Here is a 27278-nt window from a genome sequence, read left to right as displayed (position 1 = left end):
CCATCAAATAAACTACACAAGCGAGTGTGCGTATGTGTATGCTATTAAAATAACTGTCATTAACTGTGTTATATAAATTTTTAATTATTAACGTAATTACGTGCCCCGGCGAATTAACTGGTGAACTTATTATATCAGCCCGTCAACGATTCGTTATTATAATGGAATTCGATAGGCCATCGAAACCCTTGCCAATTAGCCTTCTCCATTGGACGACGATAACACAAAACCGGGACTGAAGTTTTATTATCGTAATTGACTATATGATATGATGGTTTTCGAAGTAAAACTTCTTAAGGCGCGACAAGGGAGTGAATCAGATTTTTTTCTGACGGAAGTAACGCTTACAGCAGACGACAGACGTCTGCCGTAAGCGTTACTTCCGTAGTTTCCGGATTGGTCGTAAGTATGTGTCATATACTCCACGCTTCTTGACTTATACCAGCTAGCTAGTGGCAAATATCATAATCAATTAGGATTATTTATTTCCAATATTTTCAAACGGATCAATTGTGAATAGCAAAGTGAATAAAAAAATATTTTACGTTGGAAAGTTTTTTGCAAATCTCAAAATATACAAATATTATTTATTCATAATTTTTCTGACGATTGCGACATTCTATAATATTCAATGAAAAGGTTATATTGACATGTGCTGATCTAACTTAACCTTCAATTTTCTACTCTCAATTATTCTATTAAACAAATGAAAATATTTACAAAATGTGATATTAATGATTTTAAATAGAGTATAAAATGAAATAGCAGAGTCCCAGGCACCTTTCATCAATAAATAATAATAAAAGTTTTACTTCAATCGCGCGTATGGGTTACACGCACACACTTTTTTATAGAATTAATTGACCGACCAAGCATATGGCCCACCTGATTATAACTGGGAAAGCATCTCCTTTAAATTTCAGGACCCAGTATTACCGCATTCTGACGAGGCTACCGAGATTTTGTAGTGTTTCATATATGTTCGCCTCTGCAAGACTGCCCGATTTCTTTGCCTTAACTCGTTCCAGAATCGCTTCCTTTTGGGAACGTCGCCGTCGCTCTAATAATGAGACTCTCCGAACAATGTACGAGCACTTGGATGTCGCATTCTTCCGGCATTCGTTGAAACAGCATCGCAGTGTGAATCGGAAATAAACTCTATTTGAATTATTAAATTTTTTGAAATTTGAAATTCTAGTTTGGTATTCGTTTAGTTTTTAATCTTTGGCTGCAGGGGCAATTTGGGAATTTATAATTTCCGAATTTGCTCTGGTCTAGGTTGGGAGGCATTGGCCGTGGCTAGTTACCACCCTACCGACAAAGACGTGCCGCTGAGCGATTTAGTGTTACGGTGCGATGATACCGATAAGGGGAATGACTACCATACTCCCTAACAGGTTAGTCCGCTACCATCTTAGACTGCATCATCACATACCACCAAATGAAATTGCAGTCAAGGACTAACTTGTAGAGGAATAATAAGAAAAAAACTAGGTCTGTGTTGGTAGAATGGTAACAAGCCACGGTTGAAGCATCCCACAAGACCAGACCAGAGGATAATCAGAAATTATTACTTCCCAAAAAAGTCTCTCTTTACAGGCAATAATTTTTTCAGGTGGGCCATTAGGTTTGTCCGTCAACTCATACCTCACGAAACAGCCGATGTAAACATGGTTTGTTTTAAAGTCTCATATTACAACGTCCTATATAACATTAAATGGTTTTATATCGATTTTATTGGCTTGCAATTCCCTTGTATGGAGTTACTTGGAGTTTAATGGAAACGCGCACATAAAATAATTGAATAATTCATAAAACATGACGCCATTTGACGGGACACGTCGCTACCCAACATGGCGTCCGCTCAAACAATCTGTGTTAACCGAACTCTGATATTTGCCACTTATTACACACAGATATTCACCGAAACCCCATTAAATATACTAATATCTCACTTTTTTATTAGTTATACTAAATATACTTTTTACGACAATACACACATCGTCATCTAGCCCCAAAGTAAGCGTAGTAATGTTATGGGTACTAAGATGACTGATGAATATTTTAATGAATAATATACATAAATACTTATAAAATAAAGATAAACTTCCAGACACTGAGAAACATTCATGTTCATCACACAAACATTTTCTAGCTGTGGGAATCGAACCCACATCCTTGAACTCAGTAAGCAGGGTCGCTGCCCACTGCGCCAGTTAGCCTTCAACATCCCGTTACTGGCCCACTAGACGGCACGGGTCTCTTCTCAGGGTTTAGGACAAGTTAGCCCTCATTTCTTGGCCTATGGGTAAAGCTTAGGCAGTTATAGAAAACCGAACTCCTTTTCCGTGTGGTGACGGCAGATCATCCCCTCATCAAACGAAAAGTCCTATTATAGTATAAAGGACTACGTAATCGATAAAAAAGCTTGGGTGTAAATTATTGCTCTAACCAGGTTGCTCTTCTAATAATTTTAAATGACTTAGTGAGATGGTGATAACAAAAAAACACCCGGCTCAGTTTGTTGTGGCCTTCTTCTTAGACCAGGACGCGTTTGAACCCTCGTAGCTTTAGTTTTAAGTTTACGAATGTGGTTATCGCCATCATCTCACTACCGTGTAATTCTTATGTAAGCATCAAAAGTGCCACCTATGGGCCTACTTGAATAAATATATTTTTGACTTTGACTTTGACTAACCCTCCTCAACCAGCGGTTATTGTACAAGGCGACTACGGCTATATAATGGAGAACGTGAAGTAGCGTTTTCTATGCTATTACTACCATAAACTAGTCTAACCAACGTGGTTATTGCCAAAATCTCCCGTTGGGAAAGGCTTTCAGTCCAGCTATGGTTATAAGCTGAAGATAGTGATAATGAGGCTTCTCCTAACCAGTTTTCCAGCATCATACCGGAACGCTAAGTCACTTGGTGAACACGTTTTGTGGGTAGGGTAGTAGCCAAGGCCCAAACCTCCAGACAACTGCTCCAACTGCCCCATTTGAGAACATTATGTAGAACTCAGGCATGCAGTTTTCCTCACGATGTTTTCCTTCACCGTTGAAGCAAGTGATATTTTAATTACTTAAAACGCACATAACTTAGAAAAGTTAGAGGTGCGAGCTGGGATTCAAACACGGCCCCCGAAAAGTGAAGTCGAGCTCCTACCCAATGCGCTATCACCGCATCAGCAATATCAATAAATGTATTTTCTTTCTATAAAGCAAGCGAATACTGTCAGAATCCGTTATTATTGAAGTAAAGAATCGGTCCTTTTATCTAGGTTAAAATATCTGAACAATTATTATTATACAAATAGCATCGCTGCAGAGGCGCATTTGAATTAAAAATGGGAGTACAAAACATTTTTATTTTTACCACTCCATCCATTTTGTAGAGCTGAATTGTATTTATGGCACAAATGCAATATCAAATATTTTTTGACGGTCTCTCGGACGCAGTGGTTTAAAAAGAGTGGTCGCCGGTTCGATTCAGGGCACGGGAAATTTGGGAATTTATAATTTCTGCATGTTCTGGCATTTGGCATAGCTAGTTACAACCGTGCCGACAAAGACGCCGCTACCAATCCATTAAGCGTTTCTAAGCGATGTCGCGTAAAAACCAATTTGGATCATCACTTGAGTAAGATAAGATTGCAGTTAAGGGTTAACTTGTCATCGTCATCATCATCATCATATCAACTGATAGACGTCCACAGCTGGACATAGGTCTTTTGTACTTCCAAATTCCACTGTTTTGTGCCGCTTTGATCCATCGGCAGTGGCGTGCACAGGATTTTTAACCAGGGTATGCATAAAGAAGGAAAATGGCATAAAATTGAAAAATCCTTCCCCTTTATGAGTAATACAAAATTTTTAGGGTATGCAGTGTTTTCGTGCATGTACGAAGTGCACGCCACTGTCCATCGGCTACCTGCGACGCTCTTAATGCCCCGGTTTCAGAGCGAAACGTACGTATTGTACCCTACGTTGCCGAAGATCTGTTTGGTGTGGAGTATAAGGATTGGAGAAATTATAAATTACACCATGCAGATTCTCCTGTTTTTTTAGGAGTATAGCAAATTAAGCTTAATTTTAATAATACAGTATAGACACATGTAGCTCATGGATTTTTGTTCACCTAAAAAAGTCCTGATGAAGTATTCTAAAAAGCTAATGTTTAAACCTACCGCTTGTATGAAGAAGTCCTGGTGAAGAACGCTGACTATGCCGAAGTTGGTGAACTTGAAGACGCGGTCCATGATCCACATCAAGTTGGACAGCACGCCGGGTCTCGGGTTCCACGCTGCCATCAGCATCGGTACGTCCGCCGTGCTCTGATGGTTTGCGAGGACCAGGGTCCGGCGGTTGCTGCAGGCTGCGGGCTCGTCACCGGTCTCGACAACTGTGGACAAGGGAAGTGGTTACAGAACCGATCTCTATTATGACCATTGGACAAGCATTTTGTTTTTGTTTTCAAAGTGATGGACGCCATTTTGGCGCTGCAAGTTGTGAAGCTGTAATACGAGTGTCGGAGGAACTAAAATTTTAATCAACAAATTTTTATATGGAATTATATGGCATAGATCTTTATAATATATTAAGTTCCATAAATATTGCGGTGATAGCTAAGTGGCTAGGACTTCGATTCCCCTTTCGGTGGGCCGAGATTCGAGTTTCTAATTTATGTGCGTTCTAAGCGATTAAAATATCACTTGCTTCAACGGTGGAGAAAAACAACATTGCTGAAGATCTGTTTGGTGTGGAGTATAAGGATTGAAGAAATTATAAATTACACCATACAGATCACCATTACTCCTGCTTTTCGCTGAGTATAGCAAATTAAGCTTAATTTTCATAATACGCTAAGAATAAGCCAACGGTAACTCATTATTAAAATCGGTCAAATAGAGTGACATACAATGACTGTTAAACCCTTCGGTAGTCGAGTAAAAATGTTCGGTATCGGTTTTATATCGTGTTTCTTATTACGCCATCAACACTGCCCTTCAGCAATGCTTAGCTGCAGATTTCTGCATGCTTATTTAATCATGGCGATAGTACTTCCCCGAAAGAGCTCTGTCACAAATAGCTCAACTACTACTTCTGCTAAAACCAACCCTAACTAAAACCCCAAAGAACTTTTCTTTTTTAGAGATGATGAGTGGGCATGAGTGAGCATGAGTATGCATGAGTGAGTACTCATTTGAGCTACGGTCGTCAAAAGCTCATAAATGCGAGTGAACCCTGATCCCTTTTCTGATAAAGATCTCAATTTCCTTCATAACCTTTTTCATTATATCCATGTTATGTTAACATACTCATTTGTAATTCTTGTGATTGGCCGATATTCCTTGCGATATGATATATCGCTCAGTGTACGGAATCATACATGAACGCCCATTGTGCGCTTAATGGCTTTTGAATTGTGCTTATTTACGCTACACAGCTACTCGTATATCTATACTAATGTTTGGGACTTGAGTCTTACTTTCGGGACAGAGTGAATTCCATGGTACCTCTAAGTTTTCGAAGTAATGTGCGTTGTAAGCAATTAAATATCACTTGCTTCAACGGCGAAGGAAAACGTCGTAAGGAAACCTGCATGCCTCAGAGTTCTTCGTATTGTTTTTATAGTTGTTCCCATAGTTTGTTGATTCTACCAATCCGTACTTTGCCAGCGTTGAGGTCTACGGCCTGACTTCTCAATTTAACGATACCCGTGCACGGTAGTAGGCTGTTATTGGGTTCATAATGATGAGGATGTATGTTGGTATGAACACCTTCACCTTTGTTTGTTTACATTTCCGGACTTCCTTAAAATATAGACCTGTGCTGGACCTGGGACGTTTTTGTTCGAACTTTTAAAGGGGAACTACTTTGTAATACATGATTTTATCGAGACTTTAAAAGATAAACATATATTGTCGCGGACTTTTCTTTAGAACTTTAAAATGGTAGCAACTTTTTCATATATGATTTTACCGAAACTTTAACAGTTTACGCAGCGAACGCAGCGGAAGCTTTAAAAGGAAACCCCGATTTTAAACATCCCTAATTGGTGCTATGCTCCTATTGGCCTTAGCGTGATAACATATAGCCTATAGCCTTCTTCGATAACTGGGCTATCCAACACTGAAGTAATTTTTCAAATTGGACAAGTAGTTCTTAAGAACATCGCGTTCAAGTAAACAAAAAAACTCATCAGCTTTATATATTAGTATAAGATTTATTGATGAGACCGAGTGGCGCAGTGAGCAGCGACCCTGCTTTCTGTCCTAACCCACAGAACTTTTGTCTCAGATTTGTCTTAAAAAATGCAAAACATACCAGTAAAACAGTAATCTCATTAGTATCGTTTAAATTTTATCGACTGCAAATTAGATTTGAACTAAAATTAAATTAAAAAAAAAACTAAAACACGACCACTTCTCTTCAAAATTACATCACGGAAAAATATTTAAGAGTAGAGCAACGTGTAAACGCAGTCGACAAATAAACGTGCACTCCGTTTTTTGGTGTGCTGCACAAACATAATGTCCTTTGAGTCACTCTCGGGCACTCCAATCGTTTGACTGCAGACTTGGATATAACGAAATGTCTAGCTACATTGCGATGTACCCTTTAATTTTATTATTTATTAACAATAGCATGGTAGTATTTATATATATATTATAGCCAGTGACCATAACAACTGACCTGATGAGTACTAGGCCGGCATGGTATGGTCATGTAATGTGGTGGAAATAAAACCATATAACCGAAAAATAAATCAATATTCATTTATTTCGAGTAGGCCAGTCTCAGTCTCAGTAGTGACTATACCACCGGTTCGGAAGGCAGATTCCACAGAGAAGAGCCGGCAAGAAACTCAGTTGATTGCTCTTTTCCAAAATAATTTTATAGTTTAACAAGAATTTTTCTGTCTTGTGAGAGATGAGAGCGGAGTAGCCTGCTTCCAAGCAGCCTTTTCGTTATTAATATATTATTTAAACTTAGGTTAAGGTACATCTAATATTACCTTCGGTATCATGTTATAAAAGCATGTACCCATCCCCACATAGGATTCCTGTACTTTTCTCAGACGATATGCAGATATCACTAATTTATGCCCGTTTAATAACCAGAAGAATACTAATAAATTTTTGGGGCTACCATAGTAATCCATGGCATTTGATCTAAAATGTAAACACAGCGATGTTATAGTTGACACTGCGTATTTTTTTAAGGCCGTGTTTGCCGGTGTAATCACTGGCATATAAGGCTTAAAACTTACGTCTCAGTTTGATGGATCGAAGAAGTGTGCTCTGTTTATAGCCGATGGTTTTCAGGTAGGCCATTTGCTTGGTCCGTCCGGCAAATTTAACTAAAAAAAACATGCATTCTTGAAGATCTTGTACAAAATTTCATATACCAGGTTTGTGCTGTTTTTTTGCCAGCGGCTCCCCATAACTTGTGTTGGAGAACATGGGGATGGGACTTAAATAATACTTGTTTTCACTCATTATTTCTCTAGCAAGATCCAGTTAATAATGGTTAGATGAGAATGCAATGCTTCTACTTTTATACGGCTCGAACTTTTAAAACGAAGAAATAATAATATTTTACGACATTACTTTCGGGTAAGTTATTACGTTTACATTAAATATTAAGATTAGAATTATTATGAAATATATAAAGCAATCGGCGCAGTGGGTAGGAACTCGACTTCACTTTCGGGGGGCCGAGTTCGGATCCCAGGTTCCAAACTATTCTAAGGTATGTGCATTTTAATTAATTCAAATATCACTTGCTTCAATATTTCTAAATCGTAAGGAAACCTGCATGCCTGAGAGTGCTGCATAATATTCTCAAAGGTGTGTGGGAGTCCATCGATCCGCACTGGGCCAGCGTGGTGGACCACGGCCTTAACCCCTTCGCATTGTGAGGGGACACGCGTGCCCTGTAGTAAACTGGTAATGGGTTGCTATGATGACGATGATGATGATATAAAGCAAATTATTACTATTTAAGTAATTCTGTATTAATGAATCTTTGAGTAACGTCACAACATGTAATAAGGCGTAGAGTAGGTAACAGTGAGGTGGGAAACATGATGGTTGTAAGCTCACCACGTAGGGTGTCTACCAACACTACGTTTTCACATAAGGGGTCACCACTCAATATATTTCCGATATCTAATAAATCATCTCTACCTACCAACATCCTTAGATCTCCAGGAACTTGTACGAGAACCCATCCCATCCATATGTTGCTCGTCACGTTCCGCAAACATCGTCGCATATATAAAGTCTGTCGGTAAATAAATATTTCGCCGGGTTCCGTATTTGCCGCGCGCTGTGCAAACCTCCCTTGAGTCCGCCACTCGGACCGTTTTAGTGTTACGACGTCGTGTGCATTTAAATGGACATACATAGCCAGGGCGACTCTTATTCCTCTTATAACGGCGACTGTGTTAAATATTATGATTCCTAAGGTAATTTTGGACCTATCAATGCATAAGTTTAAAGAATCTGTTAAAACACATTTATTACAGCGAGATTACTATACAATTGATGAATTTCTTAATGACGAGGCTGCTTTGAAGCATCCCGCTCCGCTTTCATCTCTCACAAGATATAAAAATGAATGGTAAAAGGTAAAATGTAAATTGTTGTAGTTGGAAAAGAACAACTGCTGAGTTTCTTGCCGGCTTCTTCTCGGTAGAATCTGCCTTCCGAACCGGTGGTAGAGTCACTACAAACAGACAGACTTGACGTTTCAAAAGTGCTTATATAAGCATAGGCCTACTTGAAATAAATGAATTTTGAATTTGACATTCTACATAAGTTAGATTTCATACAGATACTAAATAACTAATATCAATAGATACGATATTAATAAATATAGCCCCAAAGTAAGCCTAGCTTGTATTATGGGTACAAGGATAACTGATGAATAATTTTTATGAATAATATACAGATTGAAATCTTTCTTAGAGTACATTTAGCGCTCATCGAGGCATCGTTGTATAACTGAATATTAAAAGGACTAAACAGCGTAGAGATTAAGACCATTTATGTATATTAGAAATAATATAATAAATATATTACGACAGTACACACATTGCTATCTAGCACCAAAGCCGTAATTTGTGTTATGGCTACTAAGAAAACTGATAAAAAATAAACATAAATACTTATCCCTACTAATATTATAAATGTCAATGTAAGTTTGTTTGTTACGCTTTCACGCAAAAACTACTTAACCGATCCTCATGAAACTTTGCACACATATTCTTGGAAGTGTTAGAAGTAATATAGGATACTTTTTAATCCGACATTATGCTCGGTTTCTTTGGGAGAGGGGATGAAAGTGTTGACGATTTTACACCATAACTCCGACAAATTATAACCGATTTAAATAATTATTTTTAGTACTATACAGGTTATAATATGTGTTTAATTTTGCCCAAACTGTGGTTGGAGATAGAGGACAGAACTCCTCAGCGGACCGCAGCAAACCCATCATTAAGGCTTAGCGATACTGAATACTTTAAATTTTTTTAGAACTACAATTAAATAGAACGCCACGTCAAAAAACAAAAACAAACGCAGACGAAGTCGCGGGCAACAGCTAGTAATTAATATACAGATGAACACCGAGAAATTTAAAAACATTAATGTTCATTACACAAACATTTTTTCAGTTGAAATAATCGATCCTTGGACAAAAAAAGCAGAGCTAGTGCCCAGTGCGCCAATCGGCGAACATGCCGTTGAAACGTGGAATCTCATAAATGTACTGATCCACAAATATAAAGTCACTCAATGAGCTGTGGAAGCCGCTATTTTAAGAGTTTATGAAAAAAGTTGAGATCCGCAAGAGAAACAATAGTAGAATAATAGGTTAAACCTTTGCATGGCTTGACCGCTTATTTTGATGAAATTTTGTATTACGATAGTTCGCATCATTTAGACGTGCTTAGGATACGTTTTAACCGGTTTCAAAACCCAAAAGTTAAACCTGCGACTCACAACGCACAGCTGCACCGTACAGACGAAGAAGAAAAAGTCTTTATTGCACATACAAAGAGAAAGCCAAGTTAGCAAAAAAAACGATTATAGTATTATATATTATAGTATTATATATTATATATAATATATTATTAACGAAAGTTAGCAAAAGAAACGAACACGTATGCACAAAGGCGGCCTTATCGCTTGAAGCGATCTCCTCCAGACTACCTTTGGTTGAAGAAACATATAACATAAAACGGGATAGTGCAAGTGTAGAGCTCATCGGATAAAATAAAAAAATGAAGGAGCAACTCCGCGAAGCAGGCCAAAAGCTCCAGAAAATAGGGTGACAAAAACCATTAGAATTTCAATAAAGACTCGAGAAAAAAAAATCACATCATTACCATTACAAAATAAACCCATGCATTTCAGTATACTTAAAATAAATAATGGAACAGTGTTAAGATTCAAATTACAGTCTATCTGCTTAAGCGCACCCCTCATCTGCCTAAATAAATAATTCCCCCCCTCCAACACTAGCGACAAAAACCAAATCGGAAGTGATTAACATTTTTATGAAATCTTTACGAAGCGTCACAGTGTAGGGAGGTCGACTTTTTCGTGGCAACGTAAAGTAACATGCTCTATGGCAACTATCTGTTGGTAGTCGCTAACTGACCACGGCCAAAGCCTCCCACCGGGGTTTTTGACCACCTCCACTGACGCAGCGGAGAGCGCTGTGGTTTAAAGTGGCAGGTCCAGGAATCAAACCCCGGCAGGAGAAATTTGTAATTTTTTTATTTCTGAGTTTTCTCTGGACCGACCTGGTGGGAGGCTTCCGCCGTGGCTAATTAACATCCTACTAAAAAAGACGAGCCGCTAAGCGATTAAGCGTTCTAGTGTGATGTGAAAATCAAACACTCACCTCATTTTGCGTTTTTTTTATGTCCGTTATTCGAGGCGGCTCAAAACCAAAGGCATCATTGTTCAATCAGCCAAACTGTCTGCTAACTATTAACTGTTTATCAGTTTATCAATTTTAGTAGAAAAGCTTAAGGGTTACGGATTCAGTAGCGATACACTCGCAAAAGGACTATGATAATCATCTTCACATCAACCCATTACCGGCCCACCACAGAGCACGGGTCTCCTCCCACAATGAGAAGGGGTTAAGATGCCCAGTGCGGATTGGTGGACTCCACACACCTTTGAGAACATTATGTACAACTCTCTGGCATGCACTTTTCCTCACGATGTTTTGCCGTTGAAGCAAGCAATATTTTAATTACTTACAGTTAGAGGTGCTGGGATTCGAACTCGGCCCCCGAAAGTGACGTCGAGCTCCTACTCAATGCGCTGCAACCACCGCCACCACGACAATAATAAAAAAGTTAAATTGAGTGTCTAATTTTTCAATATGTTACATTCAAAAGTTGTTAAATGTTAAACTAGATGGCGCCTGTTTCTCATTGTATCGCGTAACGGTTAGTTCATTTTAAAGTATAAGGCTTGATTTTAATAAATGCTCATACGTTCAGGGCTTGAGCGCTTGTATGTTTACTAGGGCTAAAGACTACCTGGAGTTAAGAGTTACATTTATATTAAGTTAAAAGTCGATTGTAAAAGTAACTATAGTCTTCAAACTATTGCTAGGTAAGTATTCATCACAGAATGAGCCGGTTTTAATATCTTTCTCATTGTAAATCGGAGTCCGCCTCCAGTGGCGTCTTCTAATTACAAAGATCCGAGTACGCAGACACAAAAATATATTGAAAATGTTACAAAATAAAAGATAGAACTCTCATCAATGAATTGGGATATTAATACAAAGGTATCCAGACAGAAATCTTTCGCAGCGTACATTTATTCGTCATCAAGGCATCGTTGTATAACTGGATATTAAAATCACTCAACAGCGTAGTAAAAAAGATTATTTAGGTATGTACTTTAGAAATATATAAAGACTGCCATCTGGCCCCAAAGTATGCGTTGTTTCTGGTATGAGTACAAAGATACTTATTATATACAAGTAAACATATAGGCACGGAAAAACATTCATGTTAATTACACAAACATTTTCCAGTTGTGGGAATCGAACCCAAAGTATTGGACTCAGAAAGCAGGGTCAATGCCCACTGCGCCCATTGGCTGTCAAATGACATAGTTATTAAAATGTGGACAAAACGGTAAATTAAGAATCATCAGGGCAATAATAAAGTCAAGAATTAATGAATCAGTACATTCATTGAAGTCGATATATTCTTTAAATACATACTACTACTGTATATGAGTTCTATAGAGCTGCTTAGAGCAGTAAAGTAGTCAGTATATATTATATATTGACTTAAATTTGTTCGATTTAAACAATACCTACATACCGACCGTACCGTTTGTAAATCAGAGCTCACCTTCAATCTCGTCTTGTAATGGCAATGATGGCACGCCAAGCTTTTATCAGCCCGATTGCCTTGATTTTCTTAAGTCGTTTAAGATCTTCAAAAACGGTATATCAGACATATGTCATAGACATATGTCAACGGTATATCAACATGCTAACGACAATCATTATATTTATTCACATAGATCGGAAATAACGTAGTACGTTTAGTGCTACCCTGGGAAACACAAAGCATATGTTTTTTCAAAGTAAGAATCAATGGCAAACATATTTAGGGTTGCGGAAAGCAGTTATTTAATCAATATGTTAATTTGAGCAGATATATTCTTTAAAATATATAAAAATACTACCGCTTAACAAAGAATATAGAAGCAGGTTTTAATATCTCTCTCTTTGTAAATCAGAGCCCGCCTCTAGTCGCGTCTTGTAATTACAAAGACGACAGACCTGGGCGGCATGCCGAGCGCAAAGACAAAAGTATATTAAAAATCTTACAAAATTAAAAATTTCTCAGTACTCTTGTCAAGTGAATGAGAAGAAAGGCTTTGAAACATTTTAATTTCGAAATTTGTTTTTCCTTGGCATATCTATCTAGTCTTGGTTTTATAAAAATCAGACATACTTTACACATGAACACAAAATATTTCATGATTCTACAGTATTATATTACTTTAGAAAGCTTTCTTCGTGATTTTGCCTTCGTAAAAATTGGGTATATAAATTGTAAATGGATCTGTACTAGTCGATTTTGTACTGTGTCATTTTCTTGGCCTAGAATCATTTTACTTACAGATTTAATTTATAATCTACTAAGATGTCACTCTTTACACTTTTTATTCGCAGAATTCTCAAATGAATTCTGCTATAATATTTAAGTAGGCTACAGATAGCAGTTGATACAAAATTACAACAACCTAAAGTTCAAATCCTCGACAATCCTTCTTAAAAAAGAATTGCTGCTTAGTATTTTTTAAATAAATAAATTACACGAAACCCGGTATAAAACCAGAGACGATGAGACTGGGAATTTTAATAGAAACAAAATTAGCAAACGTAACCCTATCCACGTTATACTTTGGGTCACAACAAACATAAGACAAGACACATGCAAGATATTAATATTAGGCTCTGATTACCCATTAACTACCCAAAATCTGATTACTGATTGATTGTAAGTCAACTCCTTAATGGTAGTTATCTGACGAGCCAAGACTCAGTATGTTCACTTTAACTTCAGTGGCTTATGACCACCTTCTGAAACTGTTAGATCAATTTTAAAGTACTCTTATATTCTATATATCTGTATGAGTTTCAGAGAAAAACACTTCGCGTTAACAGATACGTATTCAAACACTAAAACATTCAAACTTTACACAGTAGATGGTAATAATACCGATGAGGACGCTATTGCCCGTTCTCTGTTTCCCTTAGTCACTTCGTACGACACCCGCGGGAAGAGGATGGGTGGTGACTGCTGCATTCTGGCCTGCTGTCACCACACAGCATAACGCTACATAAACTTTTGAAATCATATAGTTCCTGAGATTAGCGCATTGGAACCTAAAATCATTCTATTTTTTAATATCAGTACAGATTATTAAAAAAAAAAAACAAACAAAAATAATGAACCTATGAAGCTGATTATTGATTTGGTATACGTTGAGGCTCTTTTGTAAATATAACGGATAACGGGCAACAGCGTCCTCTTTACTCCTACTACCACCCACTGCCATCACAAACCCGTTTGTCCGACGTGGCAAGCCCCCTTGAGCCCCTCTCGAGAAGTTGTATGTTGCTATTGACGATGATGATGCTAATTATTTTAGTAGTGTCTGATGTCTGCGGTAGCCTTTAAATCTAAATGCAACCTTTAATTACTTAAGTAAACTCCTTTGAGATACTTAATTACAGTATCGTATCAACTTCTGTAATTTGTTACTAAAAGATGAAATTAATCCTAAAGGAGTCCTGTTTTGGTCGTAATTAAAGTGTTTTGTTACTTATCTCTATAATAATAAGAACGACTCAGATAACGATGTTCTCTCAATCATTTGCTTCATCGTTTCTTTTGTAACTTTGATTTAGTGGATTTCATGTTTCCACTACGGATCACGAGATCATGGGTTAAATTCCCGAGTAAAGCCAACAATAATATTGGGTCTAAGCTATCAACAATTCTCAGTACCAGCCCGATGCTGTGAAATTGGTGGCGTCCATCCCCCGATGACGAAAGCAGGTTAAGCCTTCGGTCCCAGCCATAATCAATAAAAAATCTAATTCGAAAATTTTATTTTTCATTTAGATTTTATTACAGGCACTTATGAAGCGTTCATACACACATATAGACGACGATTGACTGCATGCTTCGTTTCTTATCGTAAATCAGAAATACAATCAGAGCAAATAACAACGATAACCTAACATTTCACTTCCGACCAATGCAAGAAAAAACCTCGATGAAGACAAACTACAGGCGGGTGACAATAAATTAGATCAATAAAGGCCAAGGGCGGATCCATGCTGCGATAATAGTACTTAACTTGGGAATGCTATACAAATGCTCTGATTCAAACTGAGACAATGTCAAGGTGATTGTGGATTATCAAGATTCAGGAGAGATCATGTCATTGAGGCTTTTAAAAAAATACCTTAATGTCATGTTACCAACAATGCCGATTGTAAAAGAGGTAAAGTAGGTAAGCAAGTGAATCTCAATCGTCATTCGATATAGAGTTTTACGAGAATCAATATAAGTTTGGTAAATCAGACTTTTTATGTCTTGTAACACTAGTTATCTATTTAACAAGTGTTTCTTGAACATAATTTAAAAACAAAATGCCTATTACAGTCAAAGCAAATACTAAAGACAAAATAATATATTTTATTACGCTACTGATAATATTATAGCATAATGCGACATACATTAAACAACATCGATGAAGACAAACTACAGGCGATGAGAATAAATTAGATCAATAAAGTTCAAGGGCGGATCCACGCGGTGATAACAGTAAAATCGCTACAGGGTGCTTTTGAAATGAGCATTACAAAGATTTTTCGTGATATCAGTGTATAATAATGAATATTCTTCTAACACCTGAAGGGACGAAACATTTGCAAACACATAAGAGGCCTCAAGTGTCCAGACTCAGGTCTTGGAGCTTCCTGCCATTGCTGAAAGCATTTTTTTTATATTATTTATTAGTTCAGGAATTCTTTTTTTATTACTTAAAGGTATTTTAGTTAAACATCAGTCAAAATAATATTCCAGGCAATTTTCAAATTAATATAAGCCACCTTTTTAACCAGAAAGGTCATCAAATCTATATGGAGGTACAATCAAAATTCGAACATGGTGGTCTTCACAAATATTTCAAGGTCGTTAAGCTAACCAACTGTTATTGCATTAAACGCACTTAACTTCGAAAGTTAAGAGGTGCGTGCCGAAAAACGAACTCGGCCCCCCCGAATGTGATAACGAAGTACTAATCCTTAGAGGTATGAAAAACTGTATACACTACTAATAATTTATGTAGTATTTCACAGCGAAAACAGATATGTTAAACAGTAGTCAATATCCTAAAAACTCGCGAAAAGCGATTTACGTCTTCCTTCCTTATACGCATGGCTGAGATTTGTAACGCCTTCCCGAGTACCGTTTCGTAACTCCTACAAATTGGGTATCTTTAAAACAAGAGCGAATCTTCTAGACAAGCGCGTCCCATCTTAGGCCGCGTCTGCACTTTCCATCAGGTGAGGTGAGGTGAGATTTTGTTCAAGCGCTAGACTATTACCGATTACCAAAACACCCGGCTAAGTTTTCTGTGGGCTTCTTCTTAGACGCGCTTGGAACCCTCGTATCGCCATCATCTCACTACCGTGTAATTCTCATGTAATGTACGCGTAAAAGTGCCATCTATGGGCCTACTAATAAAGATATTTTGACTTCGACTTTGACTTTGAAGTAATTTGACCATATTTCTGACTAATGACTGGTTGCCCGCTTTACATGTTTTAGTAAAGTTTTATTGATAGATAAAAATAAATAATACCTCTAACGTAAATTTGAAGGACGATCTTGAACAGAATTTCTACGTACACTAATATCATATACATTCATATCACGACCTTAAGTCACGTAAACTGGTTGTAAATGACAGTAAAGTCGCTTACGATACTTAAGGATGGCACCCTGCTGCGAATCAGGACATCGCCGTAGGGGCTCCTCCATTATCGATATACTCTAATTCTCTTTACTGGGAAATAAAATCAGGAACAGATATGACAGACCTTGATAATGAGAACTTGGTATTGATATTTTGCTTAATTTGAAAACTTCAATACGTTCCACTTCCAAGTTTCCGATTAAGTCGAAATGTTGCATGAATAATATGTAAAATATATGAAAATGCAATGTTATTCTGACTTGGAGGATATCCATTGATAAACGGGAAAAATGGCCATGGAAATACTTATTGAACAAAGACAAGGCCTCTAGGCTCTGAATAGAAAAGAATAGAATAAATTTAATCTGTTGAATAATTTGGTACACTACTTCATGAAACTCATAGTAAATTATAGCTCGTTGACATGAGAAAATTCTCTTAAACTTGTTAGTTAAAAATTATGTAAATGTTTCCAATTAAGTCATCGGAACCGTTTCATATAAATAAATAAATATACAACGACAATACACACATCGCTATCTAGTCCCAAAGTAAGCGTAGCTTGTGTTTAATTTGTTATTTAAAGTTTGAGTGTTTAAATTGTTATTTAAAGAATATATGAAGTATTTATTGACGGGTGTACCATCCCTGACAGTTTCACTTTTCATCATTTTGATCTGGCACATTGAAATAGATAGTCTATTTAAGTCTATGTCTTGAGTCACTTTACGTTTATTTCTCTTTCAGACATGCAACGTGAAGATTAACGTTGCAATATATTTTCATTTCGAAGGAACTTTGGTTGAGATAAAGTACCGTCTTGAGACGACTAGAAAGGCAATCAGGAAAGGATCAATACAGTTCAAGGGTTGATCTGTGCTTTTAACACATTTTATGTAAGAATTTAAGTGTCTTCGTTGGTCCTTAATAGATATCTACCGAACCTGCTATGTAAGCTCAGCAATTAAGTCTATCGTTCATATTCCCACTAACAAATATATTATACCACATGTATATAACGTCTTTTTGAGACTCGTTGGATGTCGTATACCAACTATTAGATCTACTAACGCCTTGCTTTTCAGAATATTTGATCGATTGGATAACGTCTATCGGTAAGAAGGAATATGACTTGTCTACTGCTATTTTAGCTACGAGTAACAATGTGATTGTACTTTTTTCAAACTAATGAAATTCTGCCAAAATTCCTTTTTCTCTGATTTGATCACGTACATATATAGTATTCTACTCTTTATCATCTTCTGAATGACTCTGCTTGTGTTATTACAAAATGACCAAACGAGACGATCCAAACCAGCATCGAGATGGTATCCAGAGCCCGAAATTATTCAATTAATAAGCAACACAACCTAATAACAAAAGCATATGTACCCAGATACAGATTTATCTACGACATAAAATAGGGTTACAAAAACTTCTCTGGTATGCTGCACTCAGCATCTTTTTTGTACCGGCAATCTGACTGTGGATACGTTAGCAGGAAAAAAAAAGACATATTTAGTCCTATCTAAAGTAAATGAATATTAGCCTCGAAAAATATAACACGCTGTGGTGTAACAGAAAACTTTATACGAAGACCTTGAGTAGCTAAGTGAATCTGGCCATTTACTTAACTTCCATGGCACGTTGTCGTATACATAATATATTCTAAACCTCTTAAAATGAGGATTAAGAAGTAATAAGAGGTCAAGAATTTATACTGTCTCTACTACTAATACTTATATCTATCTCGTTATGCTATGTTCTTACATCTCGGTTGGCTTTGTATGTCTTCATATCTAGTAGTAAAGGCTGAGAGAATTGACTCGGTCATTGGCATTTGCGATAGCCAGATTTACGCTGGTTCGAGGGTTGAGGATGCGCTTTTATAAAATCATGCCTAAGGCAATCAATGAATACTTTGTTAATTAACATTCATTGTAAAGTTAACATCTCCTGAGAATGCTCCGGTGTCGGAGCGGAACGTGCGTAGAGGATGCATTGCCAAAGATCTGTTTGGTGTGGTGTATAAGGATTGAATAAATTATGAACTACACCGTATCGATTCTCCTACTTTTGCGGAGTATAGCAAATTAAGCTTAATTTTCATAACATATCATGGAATTCTATCCAATCTCTATTTAATTAATTCTAATCCAATTAACGTCTGATTCTATCCAATTTTAAAACTCATTCATTACACACAGTGACACACACATTACTATATAATTGATGAATTGCTAAATAGCTGAGCACCCCGCACACTGTATGTCACGGATATCTTTTCAGAATGAGAATGCTTTAGACCATAGTTGACGACACTAGTTAAGGATTGGTAGACTTCACACGCCTTTGAGATCATTATGAAGGTTTCGTCACGATGTTTTCCTTCAGCGTTAAGCTATTTTAAATACTTAAAACGCGCATCACGCACGTCTTTCTCGGTGGGGTGGTAACTAGCCACGACCGAAGTCTGCCACCAGCTTGCTTATATTTTGAATTCAATGTCGATAAAGAAGTAGAGATAAAGTACACGAAAATATAATTGCGAACAAAGACACGAGCAGAACTGCAGTACTAACTATTCATATTTCACTAATGCTTTGTCCTTGGCCGTATCGCATTATAATAAATTCGCAAAGGACACACTTTGTATACGGAGTGCAGGTCTCGTACGATGTGGCATTGGTTACCGTTACTGAGTACGGTTGAAGGACAATGCAGTTTGTAGTTTGTAGCGGCATAGCTTCGTCGACCATGCTTTACATATAATTGAGGATTAGTCTGTTTTATCTTTGTTTAATAACAGAAAAGTTATTGCTTGCGGTTTGGTTCGCACGGAAATTTTGATCTGTCTGCCTATTTTATCTCTGTTAGCTGAACAACCACTGTATAAAAACCATGATAATTTCTATGAAAAACCAAAACAAATGTACTACACGGGGACCGTACATTTTTTCAGTGGTAACAAGTAGACTTTGTGCTATTTCAGACTCTCTCTGTGCTAAAGTTAATCCAGATCCGTTAAACTGTTCTGGCATAATTATGTTACGAATATCCATCCAAACTTTCCCATTTATAATATTAGATTGATTATTTTCTGACTCAAAGATCACAAAGTATTAGCTGACGCTCTCAACTCAAAAAATCAGATTTCTCGAATCCAAAAAAGCTAAGGACAATTAAGTGTTCAGTGATTAATTTTCTCGTGATATAGACTGTGGAATACAAATATTATGCACCAGCCGTATTTATCCTCTTCAAGCTTTACCTTCACGTCAGTAATGCAAGTACTATTGCCAACTATTTTTTAGCTAAGTAAGATGTTTTTCTTCGCCTAGGTTATTTCGGGTTATATTTCCCTAAACTACGAGCTATATGGGGTTATTTTTCTTGCATCTGATAATAGGTATAAGCAATCAGCAAAGTGCTCTATTTAAAAGTAAATTAATTTAGGTTTGAGTAATGATAATTATGTACAAATAAATATCTATGCAGTGATACCCTCTAGGGCTCTAGTTCACTTTCGGGGGTCGAGTTCGAATCCCAACACGCCTCTCACTTTTCTAAGTTATGTGATTTTTAAGTAATTCAAATATCACTTGCTTCAACGGCGAGGAAATCATCGTGAGGAAACCTACATGCCTAAAAGTTCTACATAATGTAGAACCTTGAAGGTGTGTGGAGTCCAATAAGCCGCACTGGTTAATATTTCCAAAATAATGGCCACCCCACTATGCTAGTCACGTTAGCGTCGCAACATGACCTAGCCCAGTAAACTTACGGATACAAAACAGTACAAAGCTAAAACAGTATCATCTGTATTGGATAGAAGCAGGCGTTACTTTGCGGAAATCCATGATATATTATCAAAATTAAGCTTAATTTGCTATACTATTGCCGAGGATCTGTTTGGTGTGGGGTATAAGGATTGAAGAAATTATAAATTACACCACACAGATTCTCCTGCTTTTCGCGGAGTATAGCAAATTAAGCTTAATTTTGATAATAAAGTATCATCTGTTCGTAATTTAATTCGTTGCCATCTTGTATCCTGGATAATGTTAAAAGATAAATGCTACAAATACTTTATAGAAAGAGAAACATGCAACGTATGTTTCAACTTATTTCCGAAAGATAGCTATCATATCAACTCGACATGAATTTTTTTAGCGATTCAATCAAGATCCTTATGACCAACCAATTATCCGCCCAATACAGGCCACGGGTCTTCCACCACAACAGAAGTTTTTGTATCTTATGTTTTGCAATATTGTTCAGTAAACACTGCAATTTTCTGCAATAAGGATCTATGTATCTATCAACCTAAGCCTAGCAGTGGATATCTTAAGGTTGTGACAACTGTAAAGTTACCTCCATCTAAATTGTCGATTTGGTAAAGATATAAGAAGCAGACAATGGACTGAACTTCTTAACAAATTTACCTTTTTTAGTACCTACTGCAGATCAACCGATCAAATGATATTCCGTACCAATGGATGCAGATAAAAGTTATGATGTCTCTCATTTGAAATTATAACAAGTAATTATACTAATGATAATAATTGTGTTAAAACACATTTATTACAGCGAGGTTCTTATACAATTCATGAAGTTCTTAATGACAATGTTACTTGGAAGCCCCCCACACTGCTGCTTTGATCTCTCGCAAGTAATATAATTTTTGTGAAAGAGATGTTATTAAGAAGAAATAAATCAACTAAGCTAACTTGAGCAAGCTAAGTTTGTGGCCAATTCCTTGTCGAATTGGTAGTCGAGATCACTATTATAATTTATAACAGACAGACTTGACGTTTCAAAAGTGCTTAAACCCTACATTAAATAAATTAGTTTTAGCTTACAACGATGAAATTTGGTTTGAAGTTGGTAACATTATAAATTAATAATGACATTTTGTGTCACGTAGGCGAATGTACCTCTACTTTAAAATTTCTTAATTCCATGATAAACAGAATATAAATGCGTTAGACGGCTCGGATATAAGCTTCAGGGTGAATTTACGCCACAATTTTTCTTTCTTCTCTCAACAATTTCACAAGGAACAAAATAAAGTCTAGCTCCTATGCGCACTATATTTCGCCACTATGCTCTCGAAATTTCTCTCAATTTTCATTTTCGCTGCGAAATCTCAACACAGATGGTCCGAACGGCGCCAGCGTTAGTTAATTAAAGAACGTTGTAGATACAAAATTACTTTATGTCGGAATCATAAATAGGTTGCGTTATAACAATTCCAGCAAATTAAACGCGACCACACTATGCTTTGAGGCAAGCCTTGATAACGTTCCCAAAATTGATATGAATATTGTTGCGAAACAGTTAAAACGTTATTTAAACCTTAAGGATAGTTTTAATAAAATGGCATAACCTCAAAATATTTTAATTGACGCTTTGTCATTTGAAAGGCGCTGTTAGTTGAAATGTGACAAAATACTGCACTAACTATTTCGTCTTTATGCCGTGTTTATTAAAAGGTCCCGAAAATTCTTCGCCTTAATTACTCATGGGCAAATTGCTCTTTTCACAAGATAGTATAGGAAGGAGCATGGCCTCACCTTATCGGTACAGAGTGGTATCGTTATAATACAAATCCGCACTTGGTCAGCACAGTAGCCTATACCCTTCTCATTCTGACCAGAGACCCGTACCCTGTAGTGGTACTATGACAATCAAATTATTCATCATCATAATTTCAGCCTACGGACGTCCATTGCCGTCACGCTTTCCTCACCTAACCACCCACCGTCGTTCTTTTTATGTCGGTCGATTGGTATCATTTGAAAGTAACTTTAACCCGATACTGTTACTTTCCCAATAAATGGTCATCCCACAAAACGTATAATTTGACAGCTGAGGTTGTAAACTCACATTTTCTAAAGTTAAATTTGAATTGATGGATCTAGCAGTTCACCTGATGGTCAGTGGAAATCCATCGCCTATAAACAAAAGAACAGCCGTAAATGTAAAGCCTCTTGTGTCTGTAATAACACAGGCCACCACGCCCTTGAGAGTTACAGAGCTTATCTAGCCATGTCATGTCATGAAATTATGACAACGCACACATCGCCATCTAGCCCCAAAGTAAGCGTAGCTTGTGTTATGTGTACTAAGACGACTGATGAATATTTTTATGAATAATATACATAAATACTTAGAATATACACATAAACACCCAGATACTGAAAAACATTAATGCTCATCACACAAACATTTTCCAGTTGTGGGAATCGAACCCACGGTCTCGGACTCAGAAAGCAGGGTCGCTGCAAACTGCGCCAATCGGCCGTCAAAACAACTTAATCATCATCTTGTTCTTGCTTGAACTAAGGAACCCTATAAAAAGAAACCATACACCAACCGCTGCCCTGAAGCCTCCGGGCGTTTTGAGTTAACTTAAAAAATGCAAATTCTCAAAGAAAAATTTCTAGTACAATCGCTTTGAATAAGGAGCAACGTTTTCTTTAGAGTTTACCTTCAAGAAAACTTAATTATGGAAATTGTGTATCTATTTTCCTTGGCGCGCTTTTTTTCTACCTGTCTCGTAGAAGCATCTAGAGAAAAGGTCGTTTTTTACCGTCTTTATGAATATTTCTCCATATACTATCGTGACTCGCGGCAGTGAGCGTGGCCAAGTTCCAGCAAAAAGCATATACCGAGTACCTACCTGTTTACACTAATGTATTTCTTACTTTTTATCTAGTAGTATATTGCTTAAATATGTATATACTTATATATATTATGTATAATATGTATGTAGTATTAGAATTGATGAGTAAGTAGTTTATTAAAATTATTTTATATATATATAAATATATATATTTTTTTTTTTATACTTAAATTGCTGCACCAACCCGTTCCTTCGTTTTTTTTTTTTCCTAACGTCAAAGGTTGTCTGGAAGAGATCGCTTTAGTGATAAGACCGCCTTTGCACGCTCTATTTTATTTTTATTAATTTAAGTTTCTTCTATTTGTGTTTAATTTATATAAAATGTGTGTGTGCAATAAAGACTTAAAACAAACAAACAAACAAACTTTTCAAACTGAATCGTAATATTTGTAGTCATAATTCTATGAAAACAAACAGATTAATTAACATTTTGACTTTTTGTATTTGAAGAAAAGTTAAGAATTTCTGAGATACGATAAGGCAACAAATGCAATTCACTATCAGACTTTTAGATTTAGATTAAAAAAAAAATTAAGCATTTCCCATCTACATAGCAAATTGATCGCCGAAATTTAATCTAAACACCTACATAAGATTCAATCTCAATATGAGAGCCGACTGGCGCAGTGGGCAGTGATCCAGCTTTCTAAATCAAAGACCGTAGGTTCGATTCCCACAACTGGAAAATGTTTATGTGTGTGTTAGTCCATATAGTTTCGAAATAAAACTTGACCCGTTAGGTGGCGCTGCAATTAGTTTCTAGGTTTATTTAAGATATTAAAAACGGTAATAACCGATTTGGTTCAAAACGAAGTGGCGCGGGTCAGCAAGTAAGCATATATGTATATCTTAATATATATAAATCTCCTGTCACGATGTTTGTCCGCGATGGACTCTTAAACTACTTAACCGATTTTAAATTAAATTGGCACACCGTGAGCAGTCTGGTCCAACTTAAGAGATAGGATAGCTTAGATCTTTAATTATAGTCGCAATTTTATTTTATTGCAAATTATTTGTCTATAATTAACTGACAGTCACGTGTTATATATATATACTTACTACTATAGTCATTAAAGGCTTAGCGATACTGAATACTTTAAAAACAAAATCAAACGCAGACGAAGTCGCGGGCAACAGCTAGTTACTTATAAATATTCACAAGCTACGCTACTTTAGGGCTCGATGGCAGTGGCGTGCACTTTATACATGTACAAAAGCACTGCCTTCCCTTAAATTTAGATATAACTCTTATAAGAGGAGGATTTTTGCCGTTTTATGTATTTTTTTTTTCTAACGGGCATGATTGTCGTCAAACGCTGGCCTATCGTTAATAAAATTTAAAAAAAAATGCATTCCCTGGTAAGAAACCCAGTGCACGCCACAGCTCGATGGCGATGTGTGTATTGTCCGTTGTATACAGACCTACCTATTTATTTACGTATGCATTTCTCTATCGTCGTCCGCATTTCTAGGTGTGTACTATTCCTATGCAATAAAATCTCTTGGGTTTCTTTTGTTTAGTTTTTAGCGGTTTTTGTGTCATGGGATGTTTACCAATACTTTAAAAATACATACGGTTAACGCTGTGGTCCAAAAAGTCCCGACTTTGATTTCCAGCAGGGACAGTTTAGTCATTTTGATATAATTTCTAAATTTTATCTGGTCTAGTCCAGTGGGAGGCTACGGCCGTGGCTTATTCCTGATAAAAACGTACCGCAAAGCGATTAAGCGGTACTGGTACCGATTAGAAATATTTTTATGCCGGAAAAATATATAAATATTTCCCAATGTGATTCCCAGATCGATAAGTTTTTTGTTATTTTTTCACTTTATTTGTATACCTCAAAAAGAAAAAAAATGGACACAACAAGCGGAAACTTAAATAGAAGGATACAAAAGGCGGCCTTATCGCTTAGTAGCGATCTCTTCCAGGCAACCTTAGTATTAGGAAAACCAAGAGAAACCGATTCATATGGAATTATTATTACATACATATTTAAGAATAATTACACACTTATCCAGATTATACATATAAAATACTAATAATGATAATAAATATAAAAAATAATAAACTAATATATACATACATAAATGAGTTTTGACATATTCTTTAAACTTATGCATTGGTAGGTCCAAAATTACCTAATAAAGCAGGGCTTCCCAACCTTATTAAGCCAGCGGCACACTTACATGTTAAGAAATTCGTTACGATTACGATACGATTCGTTACGTAACGAATTTCTAGTTAAAATAAATAGACAGGTAATTGCTAGTTAGGCAGACAGGCGCAAAAAATACAATATCCTCATTATGAAACTCATAAAACCATCATCATCATCGTAATAACCCGTTACCGGCCAACTATAGGGCACGGGTCTCCACCCAGAATGAGACGGGGTTAAGGCCGTAATCCACCACGCTGGCCCTTTGCGGAGTGGTGGACTTCACACATTGGGGACATTATGGAGAACTCTCAGGTATGCGGGATTCCTCACAACGTTTTCTTTCACCGTTGAAGCAAATTATATTTTTAATTGCATAAAACGCACGTAACTTAGAAAAGTGAGAGGTGCGTGCTGGGATTCGAACTGGCCCCCGCGAAGGTGAAGACGAAGACCCACCCACTGGGATATCACCCCTTCAATATAAACGATAATAAGCAATAAATTTTAACAAAGAAATAATTTTTTTTTTTAAAGTGTGGCACAAGCCGTGACATAGTTACACAAAAACTATCATTTTTTTTTTCGTAGTAAATACAGAAGGAATGCCTCGCGTTGCACCTCTGTACTTTCTACAACGCCCCGGTCGGGAAGCCCTTTTATAAACTATATATTCGGAATACACAATTTTCAATGTACAGGAAATAATAAATAAAAATATTATTACGTAAAGAAAATTTAACTGCAAAGAAATAAAGCTAAATTATAATGATATAATTATTTATTCACCGCAAATAAGAATTACGGAGGGCGGGAGAAAAGCTCGGCGTTGTGATGAGAAACACACTTTGAAGGGTAGGTCCCGATCAAATATTGATTTTCTTTCAATCAGGGCTGAAATTGTGTGCAAACAGACTGACAAATTCGAAATAGCTGCCACGTGTATGGGATCAAGTTCGTTCGAACCCAATAATACCTTAAGCGTAAACCCAGGGCCACAGGTCTGTCAAGACAGCGATAGCATAGAAGCGGCTGGCGACAGAAAATCAATATAAAGAAACGTATAGTGTAGCGGTGATAGCCTTAGTGGTTCGATTCTTGCGACAAGTAATAGTTTTTTCTGTACAAAAAATATCAGCACCAACCCAAAGTTTGGGAAGTGGCGTTGTCTACCCTTCTCGTGCCTTGGCGAGCACGTTAAACCTCCGGATAAATAAAGCTCCGTGTGCTGCCACTAACATGTAATAAATCCTTAAAACCCACCAACCCACATTCGAACAGTATGGTCAGTGTGCTAATTTTTAGAAATCTCACAACTCTGGAAGTTGATAGTAGAATGCCCATTATGTTTACCCCAATGATTCAAAATTTCCCCCGCACTTTCTAGATTACCAACAGTGGGTACATTCCTACCCCACCCTTAAAAGAATATTGAAGTGACATTACGTAGAGGTATAAATAATTCAATGTGCGAGTAAAGCTGTAGGGAGCCAGTCATTATTTATTTTGTCCGATGTAGCACGTAATATAATGGACTGCGACACTTTTGTGTTACAGACGCTAGATTCCTGGAACGTATTGTATATTTTCTAAGAAATTTCCTTTACCAAGAAAAGTCGTAAACTTTTTTTTTTAATACATTTACATTTTTTTTTAATGCAGTTTACTTTGCGCTGCGACTTGCAAGCAAGCTTATAAATACGAACCTTAGCGCAAGTTGGAAAGTAGTCAGGCAAACTTTAACGATAACACTCGACCTGCGCTGCGTGGTATTTCTCAATGTATAATTCACAATTGTGCCTATTATCGAACTAAATTAAGAGCTACATTTTTTAATCTACAAAAAAAGGTTTTTTAAACGCAAT

General features: G+C 36.8%; 1 protein-coding gene across 1 annotated transcript in view; it reads right to left on the bottom strand.

The window, feature by feature from the left end:
* Positions 1–1014: 1014 nt before the first annotated feature.
* The window catches only part of LOC120631727 (acyl-CoA:lysophosphatidylglycerol acyltransferase 1-like), a 198216-nt gene continuing 171952 nt past the window's right edge, over positions 1015–27278 (bottom strand). The window contains exons 2-3 of the mRNA XM_039901408.1: positions 4189–4403; positions 1015–1158 (exon numbers count right to left, since the gene is read on the bottom strand). Of these exons, the coding sequence (XP_039757342.1) occupies positions 1015–1158; positions 4189–4403 (359 nt within the window). The remainder of the gene's footprint in view (positions 1159–4188; positions 4404–27278) is intronic.

Source organism: Pararge aegeria, chromosome 18, assembly GCF_905163445.1.
Source record: "Pararge aegeria chromosome 18, ilParAegt1.1, whole genome shotgun sequence".
NCBI classification, from domain to species: domain Eukaryota; kingdom Metazoa; phylum Arthropoda; class Insecta; order Lepidoptera; family Nymphalidae; genus Pararge; species Pararge aegeria.
This window is presented reverse-complemented; position numbering and strand designations above follow the sequence as displayed.